At 49.0% G+C, this 24,646-nt stretch overlaps 2 protein-coding genes and 1 long non-coding RNA gene across 3 annotated transcripts; 2 read left to right on the forward strand and 1 right to left on the reverse strand.

Annotated features, from left to right (window-relative positions):
* Positions 1 to 46: 46 nt before the first annotated feature.
* Positions 47 to 2,071, forward strand: fundc1 (FUN14 domain containing 1). Its single transcript, XM_084689918.1, has 5 exons — positions 47 to 140; positions 629 to 779; positions 951 to 1,026; positions 1,134 to 1,262; positions 1,364 to 2,071. Exons 1-5 carry the CDS (start codon positions 122 to 124, stop codon positions 1,439 to 1,441), a joined length of 453 nt encoding a protein of 150 aa, XP_084546044.1. The 5' UTR covers positions 47 to 121; the 3' UTR covers positions 1,442 to 2,071.
* A 274-nt stretch (positions 2,072 to 2,345) lies between these two features.
* efhc2 (EF-hand domain (C-terminal) containing 2) lies at positions 2,346 to 10,878 on the forward strand. Its single transcript, XM_084689917.1, has 15 exons — positions 2,346 to 2,520; positions 2,797 to 2,985; positions 3,251 to 3,401; positions 3,553 to 3,776; positions 4,412 to 4,663; positions 5,429 to 5,536; positions 6,012 to 6,150; positions 6,813 to 6,972; positions 7,136 to 7,278; positions 7,381 to 7,577; positions 7,792 to 7,925; positions 8,113 to 8,307; positions 9,096 to 9,188; positions 9,301 to 9,400; positions 10,616 to 10,878. The coding sequence occupies exons 1-15, from the start codon at positions 2,479 to 2,481 to the stop codon at positions 10,730 to 10,732; spliced, it is 2,244 nt and encodes a 747-aa protein (XP_084546043.1). The 5' UTR covers positions 2,346 to 2,478; the 3' UTR covers positions 10,733 to 10,878.
* A 6,455-nt stretch (positions 10,879 to 17,333) lies between these two features.
* Positions 17,334 to 23,612, reverse strand: LOC146234192 (uncharacterized). Its single transcript, XR_014741772.1, has 3 exons — positions 21,869 to 23,612; positions 17,863 to 17,965; positions 17,334 to 17,479 (listed from the first exon to the last, which is right to left on the reverse strand). It is a non-coding gene; the product is annotated as an uncharacterized LOC146234192 (long non-coding RNA).
* Positions 23,613 to 24,646: the final 1,034 nt, after the last annotated feature.

The following is a 24,646-nucleotide window of genomic DNA, read 5'->3' on the forward strand; positions in this document are numbered from 1 at the left end:
GCACGCAGTAGGATATGCTATATTCATTTAACGCAGTTCCATTGCCAATTTATGCAAACGACGTTGTAACGTGCTGGGACAGGCTAGTATTTGCAGTAGCATAAAGTCACAAAACTTCAAAATGGCGGATCGTGAAGCGGGTGAGTAAGCTCAAAACTAAAACTAGATTGTGATTTGGTCAACGTTTCTTTCCCAACATATAATAATACGTAAACAGATTAAAACAAACCAATATGTGAAAGTTGTGAGCTTATAATTAGGCTAATTATGCCGTCCTTGTGTAGCCATATGTTGTTGACCCTGTGTTACGATGTAGCCCATCGCAATAGCCAACGACGTTACCAATGAGCACCCTAGCTATTCTGAATTAATATAAGTAAAAGTAGGCTAATGTTAACATTATAACTAGTCTACCCTACCTAGTAGGATACCACCGAATCGTATTATTCGTGCATCTGTTGTTTCCCAATGTGCGTGTATAACCACCGCAACTATTGAAATCTCAGAGCGAGAAACTTTGTCACACTCACAGTTTAATGAACCTTATTTAGGCAGACCCTCATCAACAATTTTCTGTATTTCTTCTTTGTCAGTTAGGTTACATATTACTGTTTGTGTACATACCCAGAGAATGAAGAGGAGGTATATGAGGTGGTGGACATAACAGAATATGCGAGACGTCAACAGTGGTGGGGACGCCTGTTTGGAAACAACTCGGGCCCCATGGCAGAGAAATATTCGGTGGCCACACAGATCGCCATAGGTGGAGTGAGCGGATGGTAAGCGGGGCCCAAGTGGGTTGGATGAAAATCTGGAATGCTGGACTGCAACCCGTTTACTATTGCCTGGATTATCAACTGATACATTTGGAATATTTCTGCAGTAGTTTATTAGTCCAGCTATCATAAGGAAGATGTTTGGAATATGTTAACTTTACTTTCAAATATCAGGTGTGCAGGTTACGTATTTCAGAAAGTTGGAAAGATTGCAGCCACAGCTGTGGGTGGAGGATTCCTGTTGTTACAGGTACTAACAGACATCACATGTTTACGTATTTACCTTTAAAAAAAGCATTGAATATTTAAATGAGAATTGTGGGGGAAAAAGATCAATGATTATTTTCTCATTTTCAGATAGCCAACAACAGTGGCTATGTACAGGTGGATTGGAAAAGAGTGGAGAAGGATGTCAACAAAGCCAAGAAACACCTGAAAAAGAGGGCTGATCAAGCAGGACCAGAGCTCAACTCGTTCATTGAGGATGTATGCATGCTTTTCAAATATCAACAGTTTATCGTTTATTGTGTGCTTTTGTGTTGGGCCAACCCGCCTAAATCGACTGAATGCAAAATGTTCCATTGCAGTCCTCAGAGTTTGTGAAGAAAAACGTTGTCGTCACAAGTGGATTCATCGGAGGGTTTTTACTTGGCCTGGCATCATAGGTGCTCATTCCTGCTGTAGAGAACCAACCAACTGTGGCTGTGAAACTTTCCCTCTTCAAATGCTGGTGTTGACCAACACTGTCATCAGTATGAACCAAAGTGTTGTTACACATTAACAGCAAACAGATTATCACAGCTGTATGTCTACCATTGGGTGAGGCCTAAGTGTATATCCTATATGCCATAGAGGTATAAATATATATATATATATCTATATCTCCATGCTAAGTGTACTGTTTCTACCACATCAGAATGTTCATGTTGGTGCCACTCTGGGATATAGTGTGAGAAAAAACCCATGACTCTCAAGGCACTCTGCAGCGTTCATTGTAGATGCAGGTATACCTATCCAGGAGTTTAATAGCTCAAACAGTGAGACTTTGGGGCATATTTATTGCTCTGTTTGGGCCTGGCCATATACTGCACAATAATGTATGCATTGTTAAATACAATCATATCTGTTGCTGTTAGGTAGCAATACAATATGCTGGAAATACAGAAAAATTATATAATATTGTTTTATTCTATCGTCCTGGTTCTGCTTGAATGTGTCCATGGCACTCCCAGGCATAGTTATATAGCACTTGCCATGCACATTTTATGTTTTGTAATAAAAGTACTTGAATTTCACTTTGACTAGCAATGTTTTGGTTTGTTTTGCCTTTATGAGAGTGCAATATGAGAAAGGCTGTGTTTACTAGCCTCTTTTGTGACTTATTTTGCCCAATATAGCCAACCTATTCACCTTGAGACTAGTAAGCTACACAACACAAAATGCTGTTGTATGTATATTGTTCATGATAATAAAAGTGAATAACAATAAGTTTTGTTTTGTCTTTCAATAACTATGACTTTACCAAACATCCTCATGAAACTGAATGTATCAAAATGCCAGCGCTGTACAGATGTTGCTAGGCAACGTACCAAACAACTCTGGCTAGAACTTCAAATTGGAGACGGACTGGTCAGGTCTCCTGAATTTGATTTGAAACTGGGGAAAAAAGTTATATAATCTATCCAAAACCTAAACTACCAATATGGCGCTCCCGATGGTACCTGGGAATTCTCCTAATAAAAACGTAAGTAGCTACTAACCGTGTTACTATTGGTTGAAAGATTCCGATAGCCATTGGCTTACAGTAATGTACACATCAGGATTGTTCCCACTGCTACTGTAGCTACTAGTAGTACTACATTCACATTCAGCTACCGTTTTAATCAAACGTTTACAAACAGTAGTCGCCATGTACCTTATTAAAACTAAGCACAAAACTAAAGTCAGTTGAAGCTTAATAAAATTGAAACTGCCGATGTTAGCCTACATTTGTCGTTTTTACTCATTTCCTTCTCTCAAGTTGGGAAAAGACAAATTCCACAAGTCCCAACATTTTGACTATTCCAATGGGGTCGCTATGATGGTGGGGTCTGAGAAACCAGGCATTGGAGGGGAACCACTTCTGGGTCAGAAGACTTGGCCAAAGTACTCTGTGTTCCCCAAAGGAGAGGGCAGTGACATGCCATCGTGGGTGGCCTTTGACAAGCAGGTCTGTTTCCAAATACTAGAGTGAAGTTCACTAATAATTATCGAGAAAACCAGCAGGATATTGCTTTGTTATTCTGTCCTTGCACTTTACCACTTCATTTAGGTATATCTGCAAAAAGAAAACAAAAAACTGACTGTGTGACGGTGGTGGCGTATGCTTCCTATCTCAGATTCCATCGGCCGGTGTCTATGGAAATGAACTGTGGCTGTGAACTATGTTAAACTGTGCTGCTGCGTTCACCATCCCTTATCCCCCTCCTCTGAAGGTGCTTTGCTTCAATGCCTACTTTGAGGAAACAGTGACCCAGAAGCAGGAGGAGAAGTACAGGGTGCGGAGGTGTAAGATCTACTTCTACCTGGAGGACGACACCATACAGGTGGTAGAACCAGAGTTCAAGAACAGTGGCATCCCTCAAGGTGAATTTCACGTTCCTTTCACCAACATTTGAAATGAGGAAGAGGATGGCGAGATGAGATGTCAGACAAATCCAGGCTTGAGTTTTTCTCGTCATCATCAGATCATGTATTAAAGGGTTGTTAGTGACTGGGCATTGATTGTCGGTTACAGGGACGTTGATTCGTCGTCACCGCATTCCACTTCCACCGCCCAATGACAACCAGTTCTACACAGTGCACCATTTCAACACCAACCAGCAGATGACACTGTACTCGCGCACCTTCATGATCACAGACTGTGACTCTTTCACCAAGAACTTCCTGAGGAAGCTAGGGGTCCGCATCAATGGCCCCGGCTCCGTCCCTGAAGACCCCTACAGCAACCTCCGGCAACAGGTGGGGGAGGAGAGAGGGAGAGGAGAGGAAGGGAGGTAGAGGGGCTATGGTGCAGTTATGTTGGACAGAGAGAGGGGGGGGGGGTGCACACAGATCCCCATAGGTAGCGTGAGTAGATTGTTAGCAGGGCCCAAGTGGGTTGGAATAAGATCTGGCATGCTGGACTGCAACCCACACACCATTCTCTGGAGTCATAATACTTTTCCTTTATTACTCTAGAATGACTTCCCTGCCTTCCCATGAATGACAGTAGATTCATGTTTACCTTTAAATATCAGGTGTGCAGGCTATGTATTTCAGAAAGTGGGGAAGATTGCTAACCTTAGGAGAGCCATGCGAGAACCCAAGTTGCCAAGTTCCACGTTATTCGTTTTGTTTGTGCCCAATCCACAGTTGTTCCTCTAATCACCTGGCAAGTTTTTTTTTTTTTTCAAGTCCCCATCCTTTTGCAAACAGTTTTCAAGGACAAGTTCAGTTAGTCAGTTAGAAGACTGCAGCCACAGCCGGTAAAGCTGGGAGAGGGAGGGGCAAGGGGGAGGTGGGTAAGACATGGAGAAAAGGGTGTGGGGGGGGGTCCGTTACTGCTTTGCAGATCAACTCTGCCATTGTTCTTAATCCATGCAATGCATATCTAGATGGAGGAGAATATGAAGCCACTGAGGCCCTATGAGAGGCAAGACACGCTCAAGCAGTTCCTGGATCATGACCGGAACGTTCTGAGGTTCTACTGCCACTGGGACGACTCAGAGAACATGTTTGGTGACCCACGGGAGCTCACGCTGCACTACTTCCTGGCCGATGACACCATCGAGATCCGTGAGGTCATCTACCCAAACTCTGGACGAGACGCTGCGCCCAAGTTCCTTCACAGGAGCAAACTACCCAAGGTGAGTTTAGAGTTAGACTGTCGGTCCTTCATTGAGCAAGCTGCGTGAAAGACGAGATGGAATTGCTGTCCAGCAGCACAACACATGACCGTCCGTCCCCGAAACAGGCCCTTTCTCAAAGCAAACATCGGTGGGAAAGACAAACGGGTGGCCTCGCTCTCCCACCGATTTCTTTCTTTTTCTCCCCGTGTCCCTCTCTTTGTCACTCTCGTTCTCTCTCCCTCGACATCCTGCCTTCCTTTTCCCCCCTCAGATCTTTCATTCACCCTGACAGGACTAGTCACCCTGACAGGACTAGAGAACCTTCTAGCCTGCCTCCAGCTCTCTCCAGCTTTCTCCTCCACTTACTGTTCAGACTCTAATTCATTCTGAAAGGGCGCACCAGAGAATTCATTCATTTGTCTTCACATTGTTTTTTTTGTTTTTTTTTTCCAATCTAGTGATTGTCAGTCTGATTGTTTCGTTGCCGTTCCCCAAATGTCATCTCGAAAGGTTGATGTGAGTCCCCCAGCCAGAGAGACACATAACCACATCCCCACTTACAAATGATGGCTGTCTCTCGACGTGTTTGTGGTCTGCGCTCACTCTAAAATGTGTCGCAATCCGTCGCCATGCAAAGAGCCATATCTGGCTAAGCTTATATGTTTCAGCTTTTCAGCTTTGTGTGTGCTCTGGTGTGTGTGTTAAGAATAATACAGAATGTGTGTGTGGGTGTGTGTGTGTGTGTGATTAACACTATTCTGTACTTGTGTCTCGCTCTTCTAGCATGGTCCTGTGGCCAAGCGGCAGCCTGGAGAGATCACAGACCGCACGGTGCTCAACGTGTTTGGGCCCATGGGACAAGGAGGACGCTACATCCTAGACAGCCTCAGAGTACGTCTGGACTGGCCTGGGGGGGAAGAGCTGTTGTCTTAGCTAAACATAGCGAGAGAGAGAGCTCGATGTCACAGGCATCATAACACCTTTCATCCTCCGCTCCTGTTACCGCACACTCTCTTCCTTCCCCCTCTCTCTTTCTCTTTCCTACTCTTTCTTTGTCTCTCTTTCTCTCAATTCAATAATGATTTTTTGGAATGAATGTGTGAGCATTGTTTCCAAAGCCATATAAGATTGGACATACCAACATTATGATACATTTTTTAAAATAGAATTAGAGTAATAACTACAATTGAATTACAGCAAGAATAAAAAATACATGTGTGTATAAATAACACTCTTTCTTTCTTTCTTTCTTTCTCTCTCTCTCTCTCTCTCTCTCTCTCTCTCTCTCTCTCTCTCTCTCTCTCTCTCTCTCTCTCTCTCTCTCTCTCTCTCTCTCTCTCTCTCTCTTTGTATTTCATTCTTTCAGACTGGTGCAGTTCAGGATGAGTTCTATAAGGACAGTGACCTGACTCTGGGTGGGGTAGTGAATGTGTGGGGTAGGAGGGTAGTCATCTGTGACTGTGACAACTTCACCAAAGAGCACTATCGCTCCAAGTACGGCATTGGTAAGTCGCAAACGCTACAGAATAGGGTAAGCAAAAAAACAAAACAATCATAAATTGCTGGAGACTTGCACTGCCTGAGTTTGACCACTAGATGTCCATAGAGTTGCAGAGTTGCATGCTGGCAAACGGGTGCAGTCTTTTTTGTGGGGCAGCAGGCCGTCTGCTAGGTTCAGTAGATGCCGTGGGACCTACAACCCATCTCCAGCCCCATCTGTCATCCAGGCCGACACCAGAAACCCCCTGTAATCACCGTCCAGCCTCTGCCCTAGACCTCTAGACTCAGGGGCCAGGAGAGGGGGGAAGAACAGGCTCATGCTCCACCAGAAGAAGTAACCCAACCTGGGCTTGCATGTGTTCGTCTCCCCGCTCCCCCTCCAATGTTTATGGCTTGGGGTGGTTGTGGAGCTTGTAGCATTAGTCACAGCTGATGGAGGCCGAGTCCCCCAGTGTCAGGCCCCTCTGAAGGAGAGCCCTGTCTGACCGCCCGGGGGGTCAGCGGGCACAAGGTCACGATCTGTGACCAGGCTCCTACGCGAATGGACGACATGGACAAAAAGCCTTCTCTTTTGACCTCAACTCTTCTTTCTACCTCTCTCTCCTTTTCCCGTCGGGCCCTCCCTTCTCTCCCGCCGTCTCTCCGACCCGACCGTTCGCTCTCTTAGAGGACTTTGCCCCCATCCAGTACAAGGCACCCCCCGCCCCCAAGCCCCCCCGGCCGGTGCCCCCATACAACGGTTTCGGCTCTGAGGAGGACTCCCTGTGCTCCTGCCAGGGCCTGCTGCCCAAGCCTCCTCAGAAAGACCTGCGCAAATTCATGGACAGGTGAGAGAGACAAAAGCCAGCGCGGGGCGTGCGGTTCGTTGCGTCACCGTCGATTCCTCCACAGCGGCGTGTGTGTGCGCGCGTGGTTGGTGCGTTTCTGTATTGTGTGTGTGTGTCGCGTTTGAGGATATCGACTCGATCGTGTGTCGACCTCCTGCCTCAGGGAGGGCCTGGAGAGCAACGTGCTGAGGTTCTTGGGGAAGATGGCGACGGACGACCCCGTCAACCGAGACCGGGTGTTCATCGTTTCCTTTTACCTCGTTGACGACACCATCTCCGTGTTTGAGCCCCCGCAGAGGAACTCAGGTCAGAACGACGACCACCAATCACGCCGAGAACACAACAGCTGCCGTACCCTATCCTCATCTCACCTCACCTCTCCCCCCCCCCCATCCTTCCTTTTGCCAGGTGTGCTGGGGGGTAAGTTCCTGGAACGCGGGCGCATTAAGAAACCGGGCCAGGAGCTTTTCAAGAGTGAGATGTCGCAATACTTCTGCGCTCGGGACCTGTTTGTTGGAGCTCGGCTTGCCCTCAACAACCAGGCCTTCCAGCTGGTGGATGCAGACGATTACGCCTTCAACTACATGGAGCAGCATGCTGAGGAGGTGGGGGAGCCCTGGAACGGCTTTATCCTCCACACTCACTTCCCTCAACGCGTCTTTGCATTAGAACTCCCATCAACCCCCCCCCCCCCCCGATGTGTTTAAAGTAGACTGCCTGACAGTAGACTGTTGGTCAACATAACAGAAGACTGTGACTTGTTGTTGTTACTTGTTGTTGTTATGTTCCTGGACTAACTAGGACTCTGTTTCTCTCCAGTTCCCCATGGCTAATGTAGGCACCATCATCAGTAAGCTCCGCTCCGTCTCAGAGGAGAAGATGAGAGAGATCAAACAGTTCCTGGCCCTCAGCGACCCTGGGAACACGGGCCTCATCCCCTACGAGGCCTTCAGGTACCGGAGGACACCGTCCCGCCATCTCTCATGAACCTGCCAATGCCTCCCAGCGGCTTTCCTCACATCCGACGAGGGCGAGGCCTTTCGAGATCTGTCCTGGTGCCAAGGTCCCAGCAGCTGGACTTGGATCGGTCCTGCCTGCAGTTGAATTCAGAGTCGATGTGTGTCTGTGTGTGTCCGCCAGGGGTCTGCTGGTGGGGATGAATTGGGGCCTGTCGGAGCACGAGGTGATGATGCTGGGCCGGTGTTTCTCGGAGCCGGAGCAGCCCGCCGACGACCTGGGCCAGATGCTGGCTGTGGCTCAGGACCAACTCAGGAAGAAACACTTTGAGAGCTTCGCTGACATGGCCAGGGCCTTCACGCACGAGGACCGACACAAGTAGGACAAACGCACGAGCACGTGAACAAGAGGCCCATCGGGAGGTCTCGTTTGCCCCAAAGCCACGTCCTAACGCGCCGCGTCCTCGCCAAACGCTTTCGCCAAAACGCCGCTGACAGTGCACGGGCTTTTCCGCTGCTTTTCCCGTGTCGACACGCGCGCGCACCCACACGAGACACGCTCGCATTTCCACACGGGCACATTAGCGTCACACCAAAGCACCCATCCTGCTGCCGGGGCCCCATATCTGTGAGCAACAATTAGTTCCAGAGGTGGGAGAGTGGAGCATTGGAACCAGACGATCCCCAAAGACCTGTATGGCATGTAGCTCTTACATTCCGCCCAGGCAGTGCACACACACACACACACGCGCACATCAGTGTAGAGCTGTGGCATGTTGCAGGCTGACCCGGGGTAACAAATGGCCTGGTGGATCACAGGGTCAAGCTGAATGGACCGTAGATCGGACAATGTGGATACCCTTAGTTAGTTTCCGATCTGTCTCCAGTGTCTCCATTCTTTGCCTTCTGTAATGAAGATGGCATGTGAACAATTGGCCTCCAGACCTCTCAACAATATTTGGGGAAAACTGTAATCAAGTTAACTCTTACACAATAATTCTGGTCTCTCTCTCTCTCTCTTATTTTCCCATTTTTGTCTTTTGCTCTACCTCTTTCTCTCGGACTTTCTCAAACACACACACACACAGCTCCTCGTGTTTACATGTTCCCGCTTTCCCGGCGTTTGTCCTTGTGGCTGACGCTGTCCGCGCTGTCTCCTGTCTCCAGGCTCGGCCGTCTGTCCACCAAGGAGACCAGGACGGTGTGCAAGGCCTTCCATCTGCCCCTGGCTGACGACCTGCTCAGGGCCCTGCTCAACAAGTACACGTTTACACTGCTCCAAACCATGACGCTCGACCTAGACCATGGCTTGTTCTCCGCGTGTGGCCCGCCGGGAGGTGCACTAACGCATCTCTGTCCCCACCGTGTCCAGGTTCGAGACGGGGGATGAGATCGACTACCATGCCTTCCTCGCCGGCATCAACTGGAGGGAGAACCCCGCCCCTCCGATCCTGCCCGATGATGCCCTGAAGGTTAGAGATCTGTGCTTACATTCACATTTTACATTTAGTCATTGAGCAGACGCTCTTATCCAGAGCGACTTACAGTGAGTACAGGGACATTCCTCCGAGGCAAGTAGGGTGAAGTTGCCCTTGCCCAAGGACACAACGTCATTCGGCATGGCCGGGAATCGAACTGGCAACCTTCGGATCAATAGCCCGATTTCCCAACCGCTCAGCCATCTGACACCCCCCTGTGTTTACATGTAGGCAGGTAAACAGAAAGGTTATCGAGCGAGGCGCTGGCGGCCGCGTTGGGGATTATTTCCTCGTCCTCGGCCATGACCCAGCTGGAGAGGCCCTGTGTTCTTCCCTGACGCGTCGGTCTTGACTAGCCGTGTAGCTGTAATCAGCCGTGTCGAGCCACAGAACAAGTTGAGCAGAAACATGTGATCTGGGCCCCCGCAATGGAGGGATAAACAGAGGAGCAGAAAATAGAGCGAGACAGTAAAGTAGAGGGGCGGGGGAGAGGGGGAGAGGGGGGGGGGGGTTATAGGTTTTCTCCCTTGAGGTGATGAGGATTTACGGTGACATCAGCAGAACATGTCAGGCCTCGTTGGACATCTAAAGCTATAGGCGCGGCGTGGACCTGTGTGCGTGTGACAGACTGGGCCCGTGTGTGTGCGTGCGCGTTTGTGTGTGTCTTTGTTCTGTTTCCATACGCTCTCTCTAACAGTGTGCCATCACTGATTTCCCAGCTTTTTTCCGCCTCCCGGTGCCCTAAGATTGTCAGCCATTCTCTGGTCCGCTACCCTGCCTTCCTCGACAAGCTCTGTGGAAGCCCTGAAGAAGAGTGAACACTTCCACTGTGTCTTTGGCTCGCCTCCAGTATTCTGCTGTGTCATAGAGATGACATCACCAGACCCTCCAGATTATTTTGCTTTAAGCCTCCTTTTCTAAGGGCATTTGATCGCCCTTGCTCTTCCATTGGCTGTATGCGTGACTGTAGGCCAACCTCAGAATTGAAAGATAACAGCAGACATGACAGATAGCCAGAAACCAAACATACCTGCGGAAGTAAACAGTGTTATCCTTTTCTTACTCTCCTATGAGAACATGATGTGTCCTGTCACCTACAAAACTCAAGGTGTTCTTGAACACCAAACACAGGAGCAGAAGATAGACAAGTGTTGTCAGTGAGATGCAGTAGAGAGCTGCTGAGTCAAGCTGTGCTGCTGTTGTGTCCAGTTTGACGCAGACTGGAGCGGGGAGGCCCGGGGCCCAGCAGTGAGGAACGTCAACTACTCAGTCCTTCTGGAGAAGGTTCTAGACAGTGTGAAGACCCCCGCGGACGCAACATTGTGACCCAGCACAGAGAGACGACCTGTCCTGGCACCGTCCTGCTAGCCTCGATGCCTTAAACTCATTGTACAACTCAATTGGACTATCTACTGAGGCTCCCTGCCTCTCGTTATTTTATCCTGAATTAAAGAATGTAGATTACATTTGCAACCAAACATCTGTGTTTTGATTATGTTTTGTGTGGAAAGTATGCGTTTACTTAGTGGCTTACACATCAAATAAGATACTTAACTATGGTATGTGAAAGGCTGGAAGGCAGGGTGGGAACACGTGTATGTGTGTATGTGTGTGTGTGTGTGTGTGTGTGTATTTGTTTAATTGTTTTTGTGGGGCCCAGAAACCCCCTCAGGAATAGGAAACGAAGGAAGATTACGGGACATTTTCTCTGTCCTTGGCGCTGTTTCTAGGGGGTGGAGTAGGAATTAGGTTCAGGTTAGGTTTTTGTGTTAAGATTCATGTTAAAGGTCAGGGGGAAGGTTTGGGTCGGGGTGAGTGAAAACAGGACCTGAATGGTTAATCCCACAAGAATAGGTCAATAAACCTGTTTGTGTCTGCTAAGGTACAGTACATGTGTGTATAATATGTTGAATTAGTGAGAAAGCCATAGAGACACTGTAAATGATACGAGGCATTAAACCAGAACCATATTTCAGCCACGGGCTGACAAACACACGCACACCATAAGATTACCAAGTATCCGCCTACACAGAGCTGAGTTGATAAGAGAGGAAATGACCTTGGAACGAAGGACCAGGTCTGACTGAGCTCCTGACCAGATCAATGCTTCCAGAAACTTGACCCAGATGCCTGCAGAGGACATGGGCAGTGTGGGAGGACAGGCCATGGAAGACCCACTACTGGAGGACCTGGACACACAGGTCCAACTGGGACAGAGAAGAAACCTGTTTTCGGATGACATCAGTGAAGGTTATGGTTATACATGTGCTTGTACGAAGCATTGATTGGCAGAGAGAGAGAGAGCCACGTGTTTGATTAATGCCCGGAAACACCCGTTTTGGAAAGCAATTCCTTGTTTGGGGGTGGCGAGGGGAGTGGGAGCCGGTTCACAAAGTGTACAGTTGCTGCGTTGTGTGCGTGCGGCGCTGGTGTGTAACAGGGCAACAGGTTGGTGTACAGGTTGGGGCTGCGCTGTAATCAGATCCTCCATCTCAAATGGAGGCTTTGCTGCTCTGGGGTTAACTGAAACATTCGGTAATCAACTATCCAATCCCCCCTTTCAAGCCCACCCTCTCGTTCTCTCTTTTGTCTCACTCAAACGGGCGCGCGCCCGCACTCACTCCAGCACCCCCTGTCCAGGCGGCAAAGCACGGAAAGAGGGTATGACATCACCCAGGGTATTATCAGGTCTTCGCTGTCTGCTTTCACACATACTCAAATATTAGCCTCACCCTCCGCTGCCTGCCACAGAGGGTGGTGTGGACGGGGTGTTGGCGGTGACGGTGGGCGGAGGGGGCGGGGGAGCACGCGGGGGCTTCCTGAGCACAAACTTGGCCTCCTGAAACATTGGGCGGGGGTGCAATCAGGGGGTCAGAGCGTACATCCCCCCCCCCCCCACCCCCCATTCTACACACACAGGCACACACGTCTGCCCATGAGAGCGGCACGGCAGCTAACCCCCAAAGCCGAGACGCAGGCCCTGTTTCATGCCGAAAAAATGGCCTCCAAACCTGACGAGGAATGACCTTGGAGCACACGCGGCAATCCGTCAAGACGCAGCCCACCTGCACGACCCTGCCCGTTCCCAAGGCTTACGTTTAAGGAGCTGACTAACATGTTCAACGTTCAGAGTGCGTACGTCATCAAAAGATACCGTGAGGACCCAATATAAGAGTCAAACCTCCCATCACATCATCCATCACGGCTGACCTTGGCTGCTGTGCTTCTGCTGGACTGTCGGGTCTGAAGGAGAGCGGTCTCTGTGGTCTGATAGGCTTCTCCGCTCAGACAGATGAGGGGGAGGCCCAGCTCAGGAAGACCCGTGTAAGGATGTCTGTTCTGGTCCAAGTTTACTGTTCTTCTGCTCTGTGTTTCCACACTGTAAAAAACGATATGCAGGAAGGTCATAAATGTTTCTGGGGTAAAAGGATCTCCAGTGTGTTGTGGGGGGTGAGGAGGGGTGGGCCCTCTGCGTGTGTGTGTGTGTGTGTGTGTGTGTGTGTGTGTGTGGAACGTTTGATAACTGTTATGGCTAATCTATGAGGGCTGGATCGTTAAAGCTCTCCAAGGATAATGGGGGAAATGTTTGTTTTTAACGACAACCTCTTTTCTTGTTAAACTTGTTAACCGGTCATGTGCATCCATAACAATGTGAGTCCAGCGTGCGTCCAAGCATCCTGCACAAACAAGAGATGTATGATCATTCGGGACTACGCAGTGTAATTAAACTGAACTCAAAACTATCGGTGTCGTGCATCATGATGAACCTGGCAGGAAAAGAGAGTCCAGAGTCCAGGCTCTGGTCTCCGGCTGAGCAACAGATGCGGAACTAAAGGAAGATAGAGGGACTGACAAAAAGAGAGAGAGCGATTCGAGTAACGCTGTGTGCCTACAGGCACTGGCCACTGGATGTAAAGCAGGGCAGGTCCCTTCTTACAGGGTCAACCCCTGCCCCAGGTGCATATGGGGAAACAGTTAGCCACTTTCCCTCTCTCCCTGTCACTCAACGGGTAATCCTTTCCCTACCTATCTTTCTTTCCATCTCTCTATAAACGCTATCCATCTGCCGCTTGATCTCAATACATTTCGCTGCCCCTCTCTCACAATCGCTCTTTTCGAGCCTTCATCGTAATCCTAATTTCTCTCTGACCCTCCCCTCTCCTGAAGCTGCCCCCCCCCCCCCCCCCCGCTTTGATATCAGCCATGTTAGTCCCCCAACAGACATTATCCATTTACCCACTCCACTTACAAGGCTCTGAGCACTTGTTCAACTCAAGTGTATCCCTTGGCACCACGGGCCAGACCTGGTACACTCATCAAACACGTTGTCTTTGGCAGCTGTAGGCCAGGACATTATTCTAGCTGGTAAAATGAAGAGAAGTTATTCTACACCAGCTGTAAATTAGAACACAGGGAACTATTTTCATTCGGGTCTTTGCTCCCGCAGGACTCCATTTTGGACTGGAGCGAGCCTGTTTTTCTGTTGCGAGCCGGTCGACATAAATCTCTCGAAATTATGGGGCCTTTCTCTTTTTTTTCATGTAGCTTGAAATAAGAGAGCAGATCCATCTCCTAAATGAAGACTGAATGTGTTCCTGGTCCATCAGTCAGTCTTCTGTGGGCTGCTGGCCCTCGCATGCATAATAGGAACCTGCTTGGAACAAGCCTCCCAGCCAGTCTCCTGGTCTGGGTTACAAACAGACAGCTTCAGTTAAAAAACAGACAGACAGAGAGAGAGAGAGAGAGAGAGAGAGAGAGAGAGAGAGATTAAAGGAGAGATGCGAGGGAGATAAGAGAAGTAGGGATGGGAAGATACATTTTTTTACAGGGGATCAGTAAGACAGGTGAGAGTTGAGCTGCTGTTGGGCGGCCCAGACCGGATCGGGCGGGTATGGTGGTCTGTGAGGGGAAGGCTGGAGGCGAGAACACAGGTTCGGCTCTGTAACCCTCCGACGGCACTCCTCTCCGAAAGGATAGGAGCTGAGAAGACGTCCAACTGCCAAACTTGCGCATCAACAACTACAACCCAGTTACACATCGACATGAACAGTGAGACTGCTACGGAGGATAAATCACTGCTGTAAAAACTACAGGCCCCTATCCCTCTTAACCACCGGCAGTACACAGCCATATCCATGACTGAGGACTATTTTGTTTTCGTTTGGACTATTTCTGGCTTGTAGTCACAGACATAGACACATACACATGCATGCACATACACATCTCTCTCTACCCCTCCCGCTGTAACCCTCAGAGGATCCAGAGAAATAAATGACTGCAGATGGGATTTCGATTTTGCTTGAGCAGAACATTTTCTTGACGGGATATTAGGATACATCACCTCAACCCAGTTAGGCTGTGTCACCACCTTACCTGAATACAGGCCGTCCGTGCCAAGTCAAGATACTCTGGTTTCACATGGTTGACTTATGAGCATTTAATTGCGCTGTATTCACCCGGGTGATCATTTAAAACGCCTGCAACCGTTATCCAAATACAAATTTCACTTACTCGGGGTCTCTCTCATAGGTGTCTCTTGGTCATGTATACGTTTCTGCTCTCCTGCTGTTGGCTGTAAATCGGCTCTTTCAGAGGTGTGTGTGTGTGTCTGTGTGTGTGTGTGTGTGTGTGTGTGTGTGTGTGTGTGTGTGTGTGTGTGTGTGTGTGTGTGTGTGTGTGAGAGAGAGAGAGAGAGAGAGAGAGGGAACAGGTGAGAAATTTGAGGGAGTTCAGTTGAGGTCTAGCAGGTAATTGTGTTTTGAAAACTTCTGACCCTCCCTAAGCCCTACTTTGTTAAAGCCGCTTGCTCCTTTATTTCCCCCGAGAGTTTAGACTGCATACCAGAAGATCTGTCTGTCTGTCTCTGTCTCTGTGTGTCTTTCTCTCTCTCCATATACTTACCTACTTGCCTGCTTTTCTTTCTGTCTGTCTGTCTGTCTGTCTGTCTGTCTGTCTGAGAGATAATTTAAGATGTCAGAGACAGACATCTTAAAATATTCTCAACACCCTTTATTGTTCCCAGGTTTTCTGACAGACCCATTGTTAGAGCCATGGTTATAGATATCTTTGTTTCGACACGTTCATCCCGGTCCTCTCTCTCTCGTTCTCTTTCCGTTCCATGCTTTTTCTCTGTCAGGAATGCGTCTCTAACACCCTGAACCCCTTCAGACAGACACAGATTGTATATGTGCACCCTGCCCCCCCCCCGCCCCCCCCCCCACACACACACACACATCCTTCACCTTGGTATGGACTAGTCTTCATAACAGCCTTGCCACCGGTGCCAGTATTGATATCAGCTGCAGATTGATCATTCCCCTGTTACCCAAACTGTGTCAAATCGCAAACTGTGTTTGAAATTCCAGAGAGGCCAGTATTATAGCATGGTTGGGAACGTGGATGGGGGCCTAAGGGGAGGTATGACAGCTATTGTCTCATGCTGACAGCGATGTCTGCCTCGCGATACCACTCTCATTTCTCTGGCTTCCTCCTCGTATCGTCTTCGGGCTGTCTGTATTTACATGAAGACACAGAAGACAAAGGAGGAATGATTTGACATCTGGTCCTGACCATGCCACCGCGTTACCACTCAAAAGCCGGCTCTTCCTGGTTGTTCAGGAAACACGCTGATGGACCGTCATGGTGGACATGGCTCTTTATGTTCAGCGCCGCAAGCTTCAGCCCGTGGATGGATCCTGTGTGGATTGGAAGTGGGCAGACTTTCACCAGTTACACTAGAGGAGTATCTACAAACCAAGAAAAGCCACTTTACTATATGAAAGAACGGGCAGTTACTTTTGACCTAACACATGGTTGCTGTGAGTATAACCCTCTGTCTCTCTCTCTCTCTCTCTCTCTCTCTCTCTCTCTCTCTCTCTCTCTCTCTCTCTCTCCACTTTTCTCTCCCAACTCGTTCACCCCCACCCCAGCTATCCCACCCACCCTGACCCCCCCAAGCCACACTCTACCCCCTGGTGTCGTGTAGAGTCGGGAGGCGCGTGAAGAGAAAGGCCGGGGGACCAGTTGTTTTTAAATAAACTAATTCTGCTAACAGTTTTATAACCCTGACCTCGTAAAACTGGCCTCAACTTTTGGTCAGCTCTCTGATGGTGCAAGCAGAGCAGTCCCGGCCTGGAATTCCCATTTGCCTGTCAGGAGCATGTCGGTGTGTCAGCTGGTGTGTGTGTGTCCGTGTGTGTGTCCGTGTGTGAGAGCGTGTGCGAAAGTGTGTGTGTTTGTTTGTGTGTGTCTTCCGTGATATACGATTGCATCTACATTTGACAACCATCCTCAAAGGCACAGCATCTCACCCCCCCCTCCCTCTTTGGTGCCTTCCTCGCGAAAGTACAGAAGTGTTAATGTGAGACAGGGCAAAAGAGGGGAGAGGTAGATGAACGAGAGAGAGAGACTGTGAGAAAGCTGTGTGAGAGAGAGGGAGAGGTGAGCGGGGAGGGGGGGGGGCGGAGAGAGGGGGTGAGGAAAGGAAAGTGCGCGAGGCAGCGGGAGGAGAGAGAGCAGGGAGAGCTCACACAATGAGTCAGGGAGAGAGGCTGTGTGTGTGTGTGAGAGAAAGATAGAAGAAGAGGGAGCGAGTGAAAGAGGGGACAGAGGGATTGAAAAGCGATTAGGGGAGAATCCAGAGTCCGCTCGCGGTGTGGGAGCAGCGCCTGTGTGGATATTGCTGTCACTCTGCTGATCAGGACTGAAGGTAAGATACCGCAGGAGCTCCGAGGGGGGGTGGGGGGTGGGGGGGTCCGCCCGTCTGACTACAAGCCCAGGAGCGGGACTCCTCCGCAGGTGTAGATACCAGCAGCAGCAGCCACATCAAAGATCCCCGTTGGCTGTCAAAGATTACCGGATCGCGAGCTGTCGATTCCAATTGAAAACAGAACATCGCCACTGCACAAACAAGTCAGCTCTGTCTTCATACTGTCTGTTGGCTCGACGGCATGTTTATGGATATAAAGCCTGATCACAAAGTGTCGGGAAAATGATTGATGCTGTCCGGATCTCCGTGTGCTCCACTGCTCAGGTATTCCAGTTCCTCCTGGGAGGTATTTTCAGCCAGAGAATCTGTCAGCCAGACACCGGTGGGTCTGATTAGGACACACGCACACAATTGGGAAAGCGGTGACGAGGATAGAGTATGGGTGGATGGGTTGTTGGTGCGAGGCTAGGTGTTGCTTGACGTCGATTATAATTCACACGCAGGTTAGACACACTGGAATTCTCTGTTGAGCCAGATGAAGTTGAATGGGGTGTGTGTTTATGGCTGGCATATCAACAAGGTTAATCCCTGTGGATGTATAATTTGCAGGTGTGTGTATAGTGTGTGTGTGTGTGTGTGTGTGTGTGCGTGTGTGTGTGTGTAAGTGTGTGTGCGTGTGTGCGTGAGTGTGTGTGTGTGTGTGTGTGTGTGTGTGTGTGTGTGTGTGTGTGAAAGACAGGGTTAGTACCTTGTGCGTAGCCTGTGGCTGCTGGCTTATGCTGCAGGGAGATGATGACAGATATAATGGAGTCTGTGGTAGGTAGAACAGAGAGATGAGATACTACCTCCATCTATCAGAGAGAGAGAGAGAGAGAGAGAGAGAGAGAGAGGGAGGGAGGGAGGGAGGGAGGGAGGGAGGGAGGGAGGGAGGGAGGGAGGGAGGGAGGGAGGGAGGGAGGGAGGGAGGGAGGGAGGGAGGGAGGGAGGGAGGGAGGGATTGTAAAAACAACATGTGTAAAAGACAATGAGGGACGTGAATGTGTGTGTACAAAATAAGTGCAATAAAAGGTGATGAAAAAGAAAACCAGACGAGAGAGAAATGATAGACAGAGATAGAACTAAACCACGAAAACGGAAAGGAGGCATGTATGCAGGTTTCTCTCTGCGTGGGTGTCTGCATGTGTTTGTGTGTGTGTGTGTGTGTGAGAGAGAGAGAGAGAGAGAGAGAGAGAGAGAGAGAGAGAGAGAGAGAGAGAGAGAGAGAGAGAGAGATAGAAAGAGAGAGAGAGAGAGAGAGAGAGAGAGAGGTGAAGGAGATGAGAGTAATGGTGTGTTCGAGGCAGAAGGAGACAGACCAAGCGACCCACACTTCCAACCAGACAACACGGACCAGTTGAAGCCAATGAGAAACAGCTCGCTGAGAACCAGGAGTGTGTGTGCGTGCGTTTATGTGTGCTTTTTAGCTTGACAAAAACGGTTCTTCAATTGTTTGGAGAAGGGGAGGAAGAGGTGTTTTTGAAATGTCACACACTTGTCCAGACACAGATGTTGAGTCACTACGGAGCCGACAACAAAGTGTGTGTGTGTGGGTGTGCGTGTGTGTGTGTGCATTTGGACCTAAACTGAGATGGTTCGCCAGCAATATCACGCCACTGTAATGAATGTGCTTACGAGAAAGGAAAGAGTGCACTCAAGAGACAACGCACCACAAAGACAAAGGGTCACTTTAATCCCCATCAGGATAAGAAACTCCGGTGGAAGGGTGCTGTGTGTGTGCGTGTGTGTGTGTCCCATACTTGCAGTGGAGCAAAGGCTTGAGCCACCTCCACACAGGATTAGGCCTTCTGCCATTGAGCTGTCGTTCTCTCTGATGTGGGTAGGCCAGAAGTCTCAACAAGGACAGTAGACTAAGAAGAAATAAAATCTGAAGAAAAATCTGAATCCCCACAAGTTCAATAGCAATTTCTAGTTGGTTTACCATTAGAATGACATTAAGGGTTGGGATTTGGAGTTAAGTATACATTTAAGGTTAGGGTTCGGAGACAGGGTTAGGTCTTTTAGGTTAAGGTTAGGGTTGAGGTCAAGGTTTGGGTCAGGGAAATCAAAACTTTGAGTGGGACTTTGAGTTCTGAGACCCCACAAGGATAGCTGTACACAACATGTGTGTGTGTGTGTGTGTGTGTCTGCTGCAGTGTTCCCTGTGATCTTGCTAAAGTAAATAAATGTGGTCATCCCAGTGCAGGGTATTAGCCAGTTAGCTGAGGGATGAGGTGCAGGGCTCATATCAAAGCAAGGTTAACACCTCATCACGACCAGGTCTTAGAGTGGGATGTACTGCCTTTAAATGGGCCAAACCTTGCACACACACGCACACAAACATATAGCTTAACACACACTCAGAGGAAGATACACACGTACAGTCACAGGACCTTCAATCCCCACAGGTGTCTGTTTCTCGCTCTCTTTTTGCCTCTCTCTTCCGCTATTTCCTCTTGGTCTTTACCACACACGCACACACACACACACGCACGCACACACACACACGCACACTACACAAACACTACACTCATCAGTGTTTCTGAGAAGTCTAAATTGTAAAGCTAACATTAGCTTAGCCTCACCCTACCGTCTTCTATTGGCTGTACACTGGCGTCAAATCCACACGGTTTCTCTTATCTTTACCGGGTGGATATATTTAGGGAAGAGCTTAGCTTTAGGAGGCTGTCGCGTAGGGGGTGAGAGAGTGTGTGTGAGCATGTGTGTGTGTGTGATTGTGGGGGTGGGTTGGCGTCAGCACACAGTGGCAAAGCTTGGCACTCTGCATGCCACACTGAGTTTGTGTGTATCTGTGTGCGCTTGAATACTGTGTGTGTTTGTGTGAGTGGGGGACAGGAGACAGGTCTGTGCACCCCCCAGCCCCCACCACCCCCCGCCCCCCCAGCCAGGAATCTGCCCTTTAGTTTATTAAAAGCTGGTGAAACAATGGAGGGAGGTGAGGCAGGGAGGAGGAAGGAGGGAGGGGGCTGAAGGGGTAAATGAACCGAAAACAATGACGCAAACCCTGGGCATGGTGCTGTATAATGGACAGGGGGAGGGAGGTAGGAAGGGGGAGGTGGAAAGTGTCGTAATGTGGCAAGAGAGCAAGCAGAAGAGAAAGTTCAAAGACAGAAAGGGCAGCGATCTAGTGAGCACGGAACAGTCCGGCTCACCTGCAAACCCCCCCCCCGAATCCTCCCCGTTCAAGGCTCAAGGAGGGAGAAGGACGGGGGAAGAGAAAAGACAAAGATCCAAATGTAAAAGAGAGAGAGGATCAAGGGAAGGAGGATCCTTTACGAAGATCTGATTCCAGCACCAGTATCCCAGCAGACTCACACGTGCACTTTAAAAGAGTGTGCGCATGTGTGTGTGTGTGTGTGTGGAGCGACAGACACAGGAGAGAGGTGGGCAGTAGATATTTATACATGCATCCCTCTGGCGACAACACCTATTGTGAAGCTAAACTGGGTAGGAATGAGACATCCTCGTCCCCAGGACATGTGGCTGGAACAGTCCGGGGCTGCAAGGTGCCATCGTCACCGGCACAGGCTCAGCGATGTGTCAGTGTTTCACAGCGTATGTGCCGTGTCCAGTCGACTTACAGTTGAGTTCCATCGGCTGGGTGGTTCTGGGAAGTATTAGTTTAGAACTCTGTAGAATGGTATTTAAGATCTGGGGGCTGAGCGGTTAGGGAATCGGGCTAGTCATCTGAAGGTTGCCAGTTCGATTCCTGGCCGTGTCAAATGACGTTGTGTCCTTGGGCATGGCACTTCACCCTACTTGCCTCGGGGGAATGTCCCTGTACTTACTGTAAGTCGCTCTGGATGAGAGCGTCTACTAAATAACTACATGTAAACGTATAATATTTCATGTGTCAGTCATGCTGATTTCCTTGGCCTTAAGGGCTATGCTGGTTCGGTCAAAGCCATATGCAGAGGTAGATGGTAGGAGAGTCCTCTTGAGAAAGTGTGTCTAAGCTATGGCAAGGGATGTGTTTGTGCATGTTGTGTGTGTGTGGGTGTGTGTGTGGGTGTGTGTGTGTGTGTCTGGGTACATGTGTCCACTCCTAGCAAAACAGGTAAACCGGGGAGTCCCATGTCTACACACTAAACCCCAGCTCGAACTTCTCATTCCCTTCCACAGACCCACAGCCTGAACCCAGAGAGGTCCAGTCATGGTTGGATATAGAGAGGAATTCAGTTGTAATTATCTGGGGATATCTTAACTTTCCTAGCATCCCTCAAAGCCCGGCGTTTTCAGTATCTATTCTGTATTAATAGTGTGTTGGAGGAATGTGGTTACTGTAAATGAAATCCCTTTAACCCTAAATAGTGGGCTTTGTACAACTATTATTACAACTATTATCCCCAGGGGTTTGGAGGAGGTTCGAGCCAAGTGGTTAAAGCTTTAAACAAAGTGGACAATGTATGAGTGAGGATTCACTCAGGCTTCCTCTCAAGGTAAAGTCTGGACTTACAGTCCAAATGTTATCCAGATTGGGTTCTTGTCTCAGACCCGCTCTATTCGTGACACGCGGTCCTACTGCAGTGCTATTGAGACAGTTAGAGGAGGAGGGAGATTCTGCAAGACGTTGACGGAGAAACAGTTTTCAGTCCTTTCTGAAGTGATGGAGACAGGAACTTCTGAGCCTGAGGGGGACTTCCATAATTGCGATGGGTTACTGGAGTGATGTGCTAATATGACAATGAGGAACTTACCTCCTGGGTCAATCATGCTGCCCGGTGAAGAGGAAAGGGTGTGTGTAGACTAGGTCCTGAAGGTGGTGTGTAGAGCTGGTCACACACATAAGGGCGCCGCCAGGAATTTTGGGCCCCATGAAAAATGAAATATATATTTATATTTTTGATCATTTCTATGAGTTTTTCTATTTTTTGGGGGCCCTGTCAGTCAAGGGCCCTTGGAATCGTCCTAACTTTCCCCCCTCTACGGCGCCCCTGCACACACACAATCAAACACCTAGGAACTGGGATAGCTCACTCCTGGAACAATTCCCCTCACTCCAGAACTCCTTTTTAAGCTTTTTTAACTCTTTGCCCAATTTGTCAAACAGCTTTTGAAGAAAGCCAGCTGTTTACCAGGGCTCGCATTTTATACACCCACACAACTCTTCACCCTCTCTCCCTGCTCAGCCATCCCAGAACAGGGCACCAAGAAGCAGAGAGGGGGGGGGTGGTCGAGGGTGACTAGGCGGCCTTTGTGTTGGGGCACACCAACCCAGAGCGCCTTAAGCAAAAGTGTTTTTGGTGTAGTACTATCGAATAAGAATACATCTCCACACACAACAACAACAAAAAATCCCCATTATGTGGACGGCGGGCTATGGATCAAGTCTGGCACAGCTACAACTCTCCTACAATGGACCGAAAAAAAAGAAGTTGTTTACTTTAACACATTTTAAAATTGCTGGAGTAATTCAACATGAAGGAACTGATTGTGTTGTTTGATAGGTTGTTGCCAATGAAGCAGTTTGCTCAAATGAATAGAGAAAGGGGGTGAGGTGACACTGTACTCAGTTCCAACACCGCCCTTCCTTACACGTCAGGATATACCCCCACTGCTGTGAGTGAGGCTCACCTCTGACCCCTACAGGAACATGGAGTAGTACCAAAGGTCCAGAGTTGGACTTGCGGGGAACGAGCAGAGAGAGAGTGCAAGGAAAGAGAGGGAAAAGTGGACAAAAGAATATCGTACTCCATGACTCAGTAGAACTCAATTCGAAATAGCCTGAGCCGCATTTATACGGACGGAAGAATGGAAACCATTGAAATCATTTTACACATCCCGGCATGGAGTTGAAGAGGGGAGGAGGTTTCAGCTGGTGTTTGTGACACCTGGGGTTCCATAAATTTGAGTCCAAGGCAGGTGTGAGAGAGTTGGGGGAGAGGACAGCAGATTGTCCCAGTACCCTGGCTTGCCCTTTGCCCTCTGCCCTCTGCCTCCAAGAGCCCCCACAATGACCCCCATACAGGCAGGGCCAAACACACACAGTCCAAGAGATACGCTCACAGGCGCACGTAAACCAGCTCACAACCGCTCAGGGATATGGAGGTCTTCCCTTTGCACATGTCCATGTTCACGCAAACACACACACACACACACACACAAACTCTCTGCATATTGTTCTGGAAGCCCCAATTACCACAGCTAACCACCATGCCATGCATAAAAACACACTGATATAAGTGACGTTCAAAACAGGTGTCTTTTGCCAAGCTTGATGATTAGGATATCCAGGACTGTTGGCAGTCCAGCAACCATTGGGCTGGCCCAGTGCAATATGGATCTGTCTGGTCCTCCGTGTTGGCTGTGTGTCTATGTGTGTGTGTTTGTGTGTGTGTGTGTGTGTGTGAGTTGTGTAGGGAGGGGGACTACTAATGATCCAAAGACTGTAGGGTTGTGTGTGAGGTTGCCATGGGTCAGATCATAGTGTCTGTGTGTGCGGGTGTGTTTGTACAGCATGTGTTAGCAGGGCTCTGATAGGGGTGTATGAGAGGTGGGTTTGGCAGGGGTCTACAGACTGGACAGACTGGGATGTGGACTGTGTATACCCTGGACCACATGTCCACCAGGCCAACTAAACATCTCTGGGACTATTTATTTTAACAGGCCAATTGATACTTCAATTTCTCACAGGAAGAATGTTAAAGCTAAATGATTCCCTCAAGAAAGAAAAACACTGGGAATGGGTTGGAGGAAGGGGGAAGAAGAAATCGGGGAGGAGGGCGGAGAGGAGCAAAGGAAAGGTTTCACGTTGAGCTGACGCATTCACTGATTTAGGTACAAATGAGGAAATCTGGTCTGAACAGGGCAGAGATTAAGACTGATGCTGAGGAGGGAATTTGGACATATTGCAGGGGCTTGTTTTTTATTTTTAGAAAGGATCATTTCCTTTGGGCTAAAGCAAAGCAGTCCCTACTCTGGAGTATGGTTGCGGCCACAGTATAGCACACCAAATGTACTCACTCTCATACAAATGCACACACACATGCACACACACAACACACACTCCTCCATCCCAGTCCATAAAGACCTTTTTCAACCAGATCAAGCCCTCCCCTCTAAAAAAACACGCACACACACACACACACACCTTTATGCACCCTCTCGACATCTCACAATCCTATATTCTTATTAGCGGACCTGCTTAAGCAAGTGTAACTGCAGCCTGCTCTCAACACTCTCTCAACACGAACAGTATTGTCAGGAGGACAATAAAACCGAAGAGAAAGAAAAACGTTACATAAATAAATGTCAAAATATGTGGAGGTGCACTGCCAATGGGTTTTTGGTGCGAGGGCTTGCTGAGAGAGCAATTTATTTTAATGAAAAATTCATTCATGGGGAAGGCAGAGAGAGAGAGAGAGAGAGAGAGAGAGAGAGAGAGAGAGAGAGAGAGAGAGAGAGAGAGAGAGAGAGAGAGAGAGAGAGGGAGAAAGAGAGAGAGGCCTGCTGGCTGAGCAACTGTCTGGAGGCTG

This window comes from Hypomesus nipponensis, chromosome 23, assembly GCF_054491055.1.
Source record: "Hypomesus nipponensis isolate SF chromosome 23, ASM5449105v1, whole genome shotgun sequence".
NCBI classification, from domain to species: Eukaryota; Metazoa; Chordata; class Actinopteri; order Osmeriformes; family Osmeridae; genus Hypomesus; species Hypomesus nipponensis.

Bases quoted from the DNA above. Each gene is read 5' to 3' on its own strand.
- fundc1 (XM_084689918.1), top strand. The intron at 780-950 runs GTAAGCGGGGCC...TTCAAATATCAG, and splicing joins ATAGGTGGAGTGAGCGGATG to GTGTGCAGGTTACGTATTTC. The intron at 1,263-1,363 runs GTATGCATGCTT...GTTCCATTGCAG, and splicing joins TCAACTCGTTCATTGAGGAT to TCCTCAGAGTTTGTGAAGAA.
- efhc2 (XM_084689917.1), top strand. From the start codon at position 2,479: ATGGCGCTCCCGATGGTACCTGGGAATTCTCCTAATAAAAAC. The intron at 2,521-2,796 runs GTAAGTAGCTAC...CCTTCTCTCAAG, and splicing joins GGAATTCTCCTAATAAAAAC to TTGGGAAAAGACAAATTCCA. The intron at 7,578-7,791 runs GTGGGGGAGCCC...GTTTCTCTCCAG, and splicing joins TGGAGCAGCATGCTGAGGAG to TTCCCCATGGCTAATGTAGG.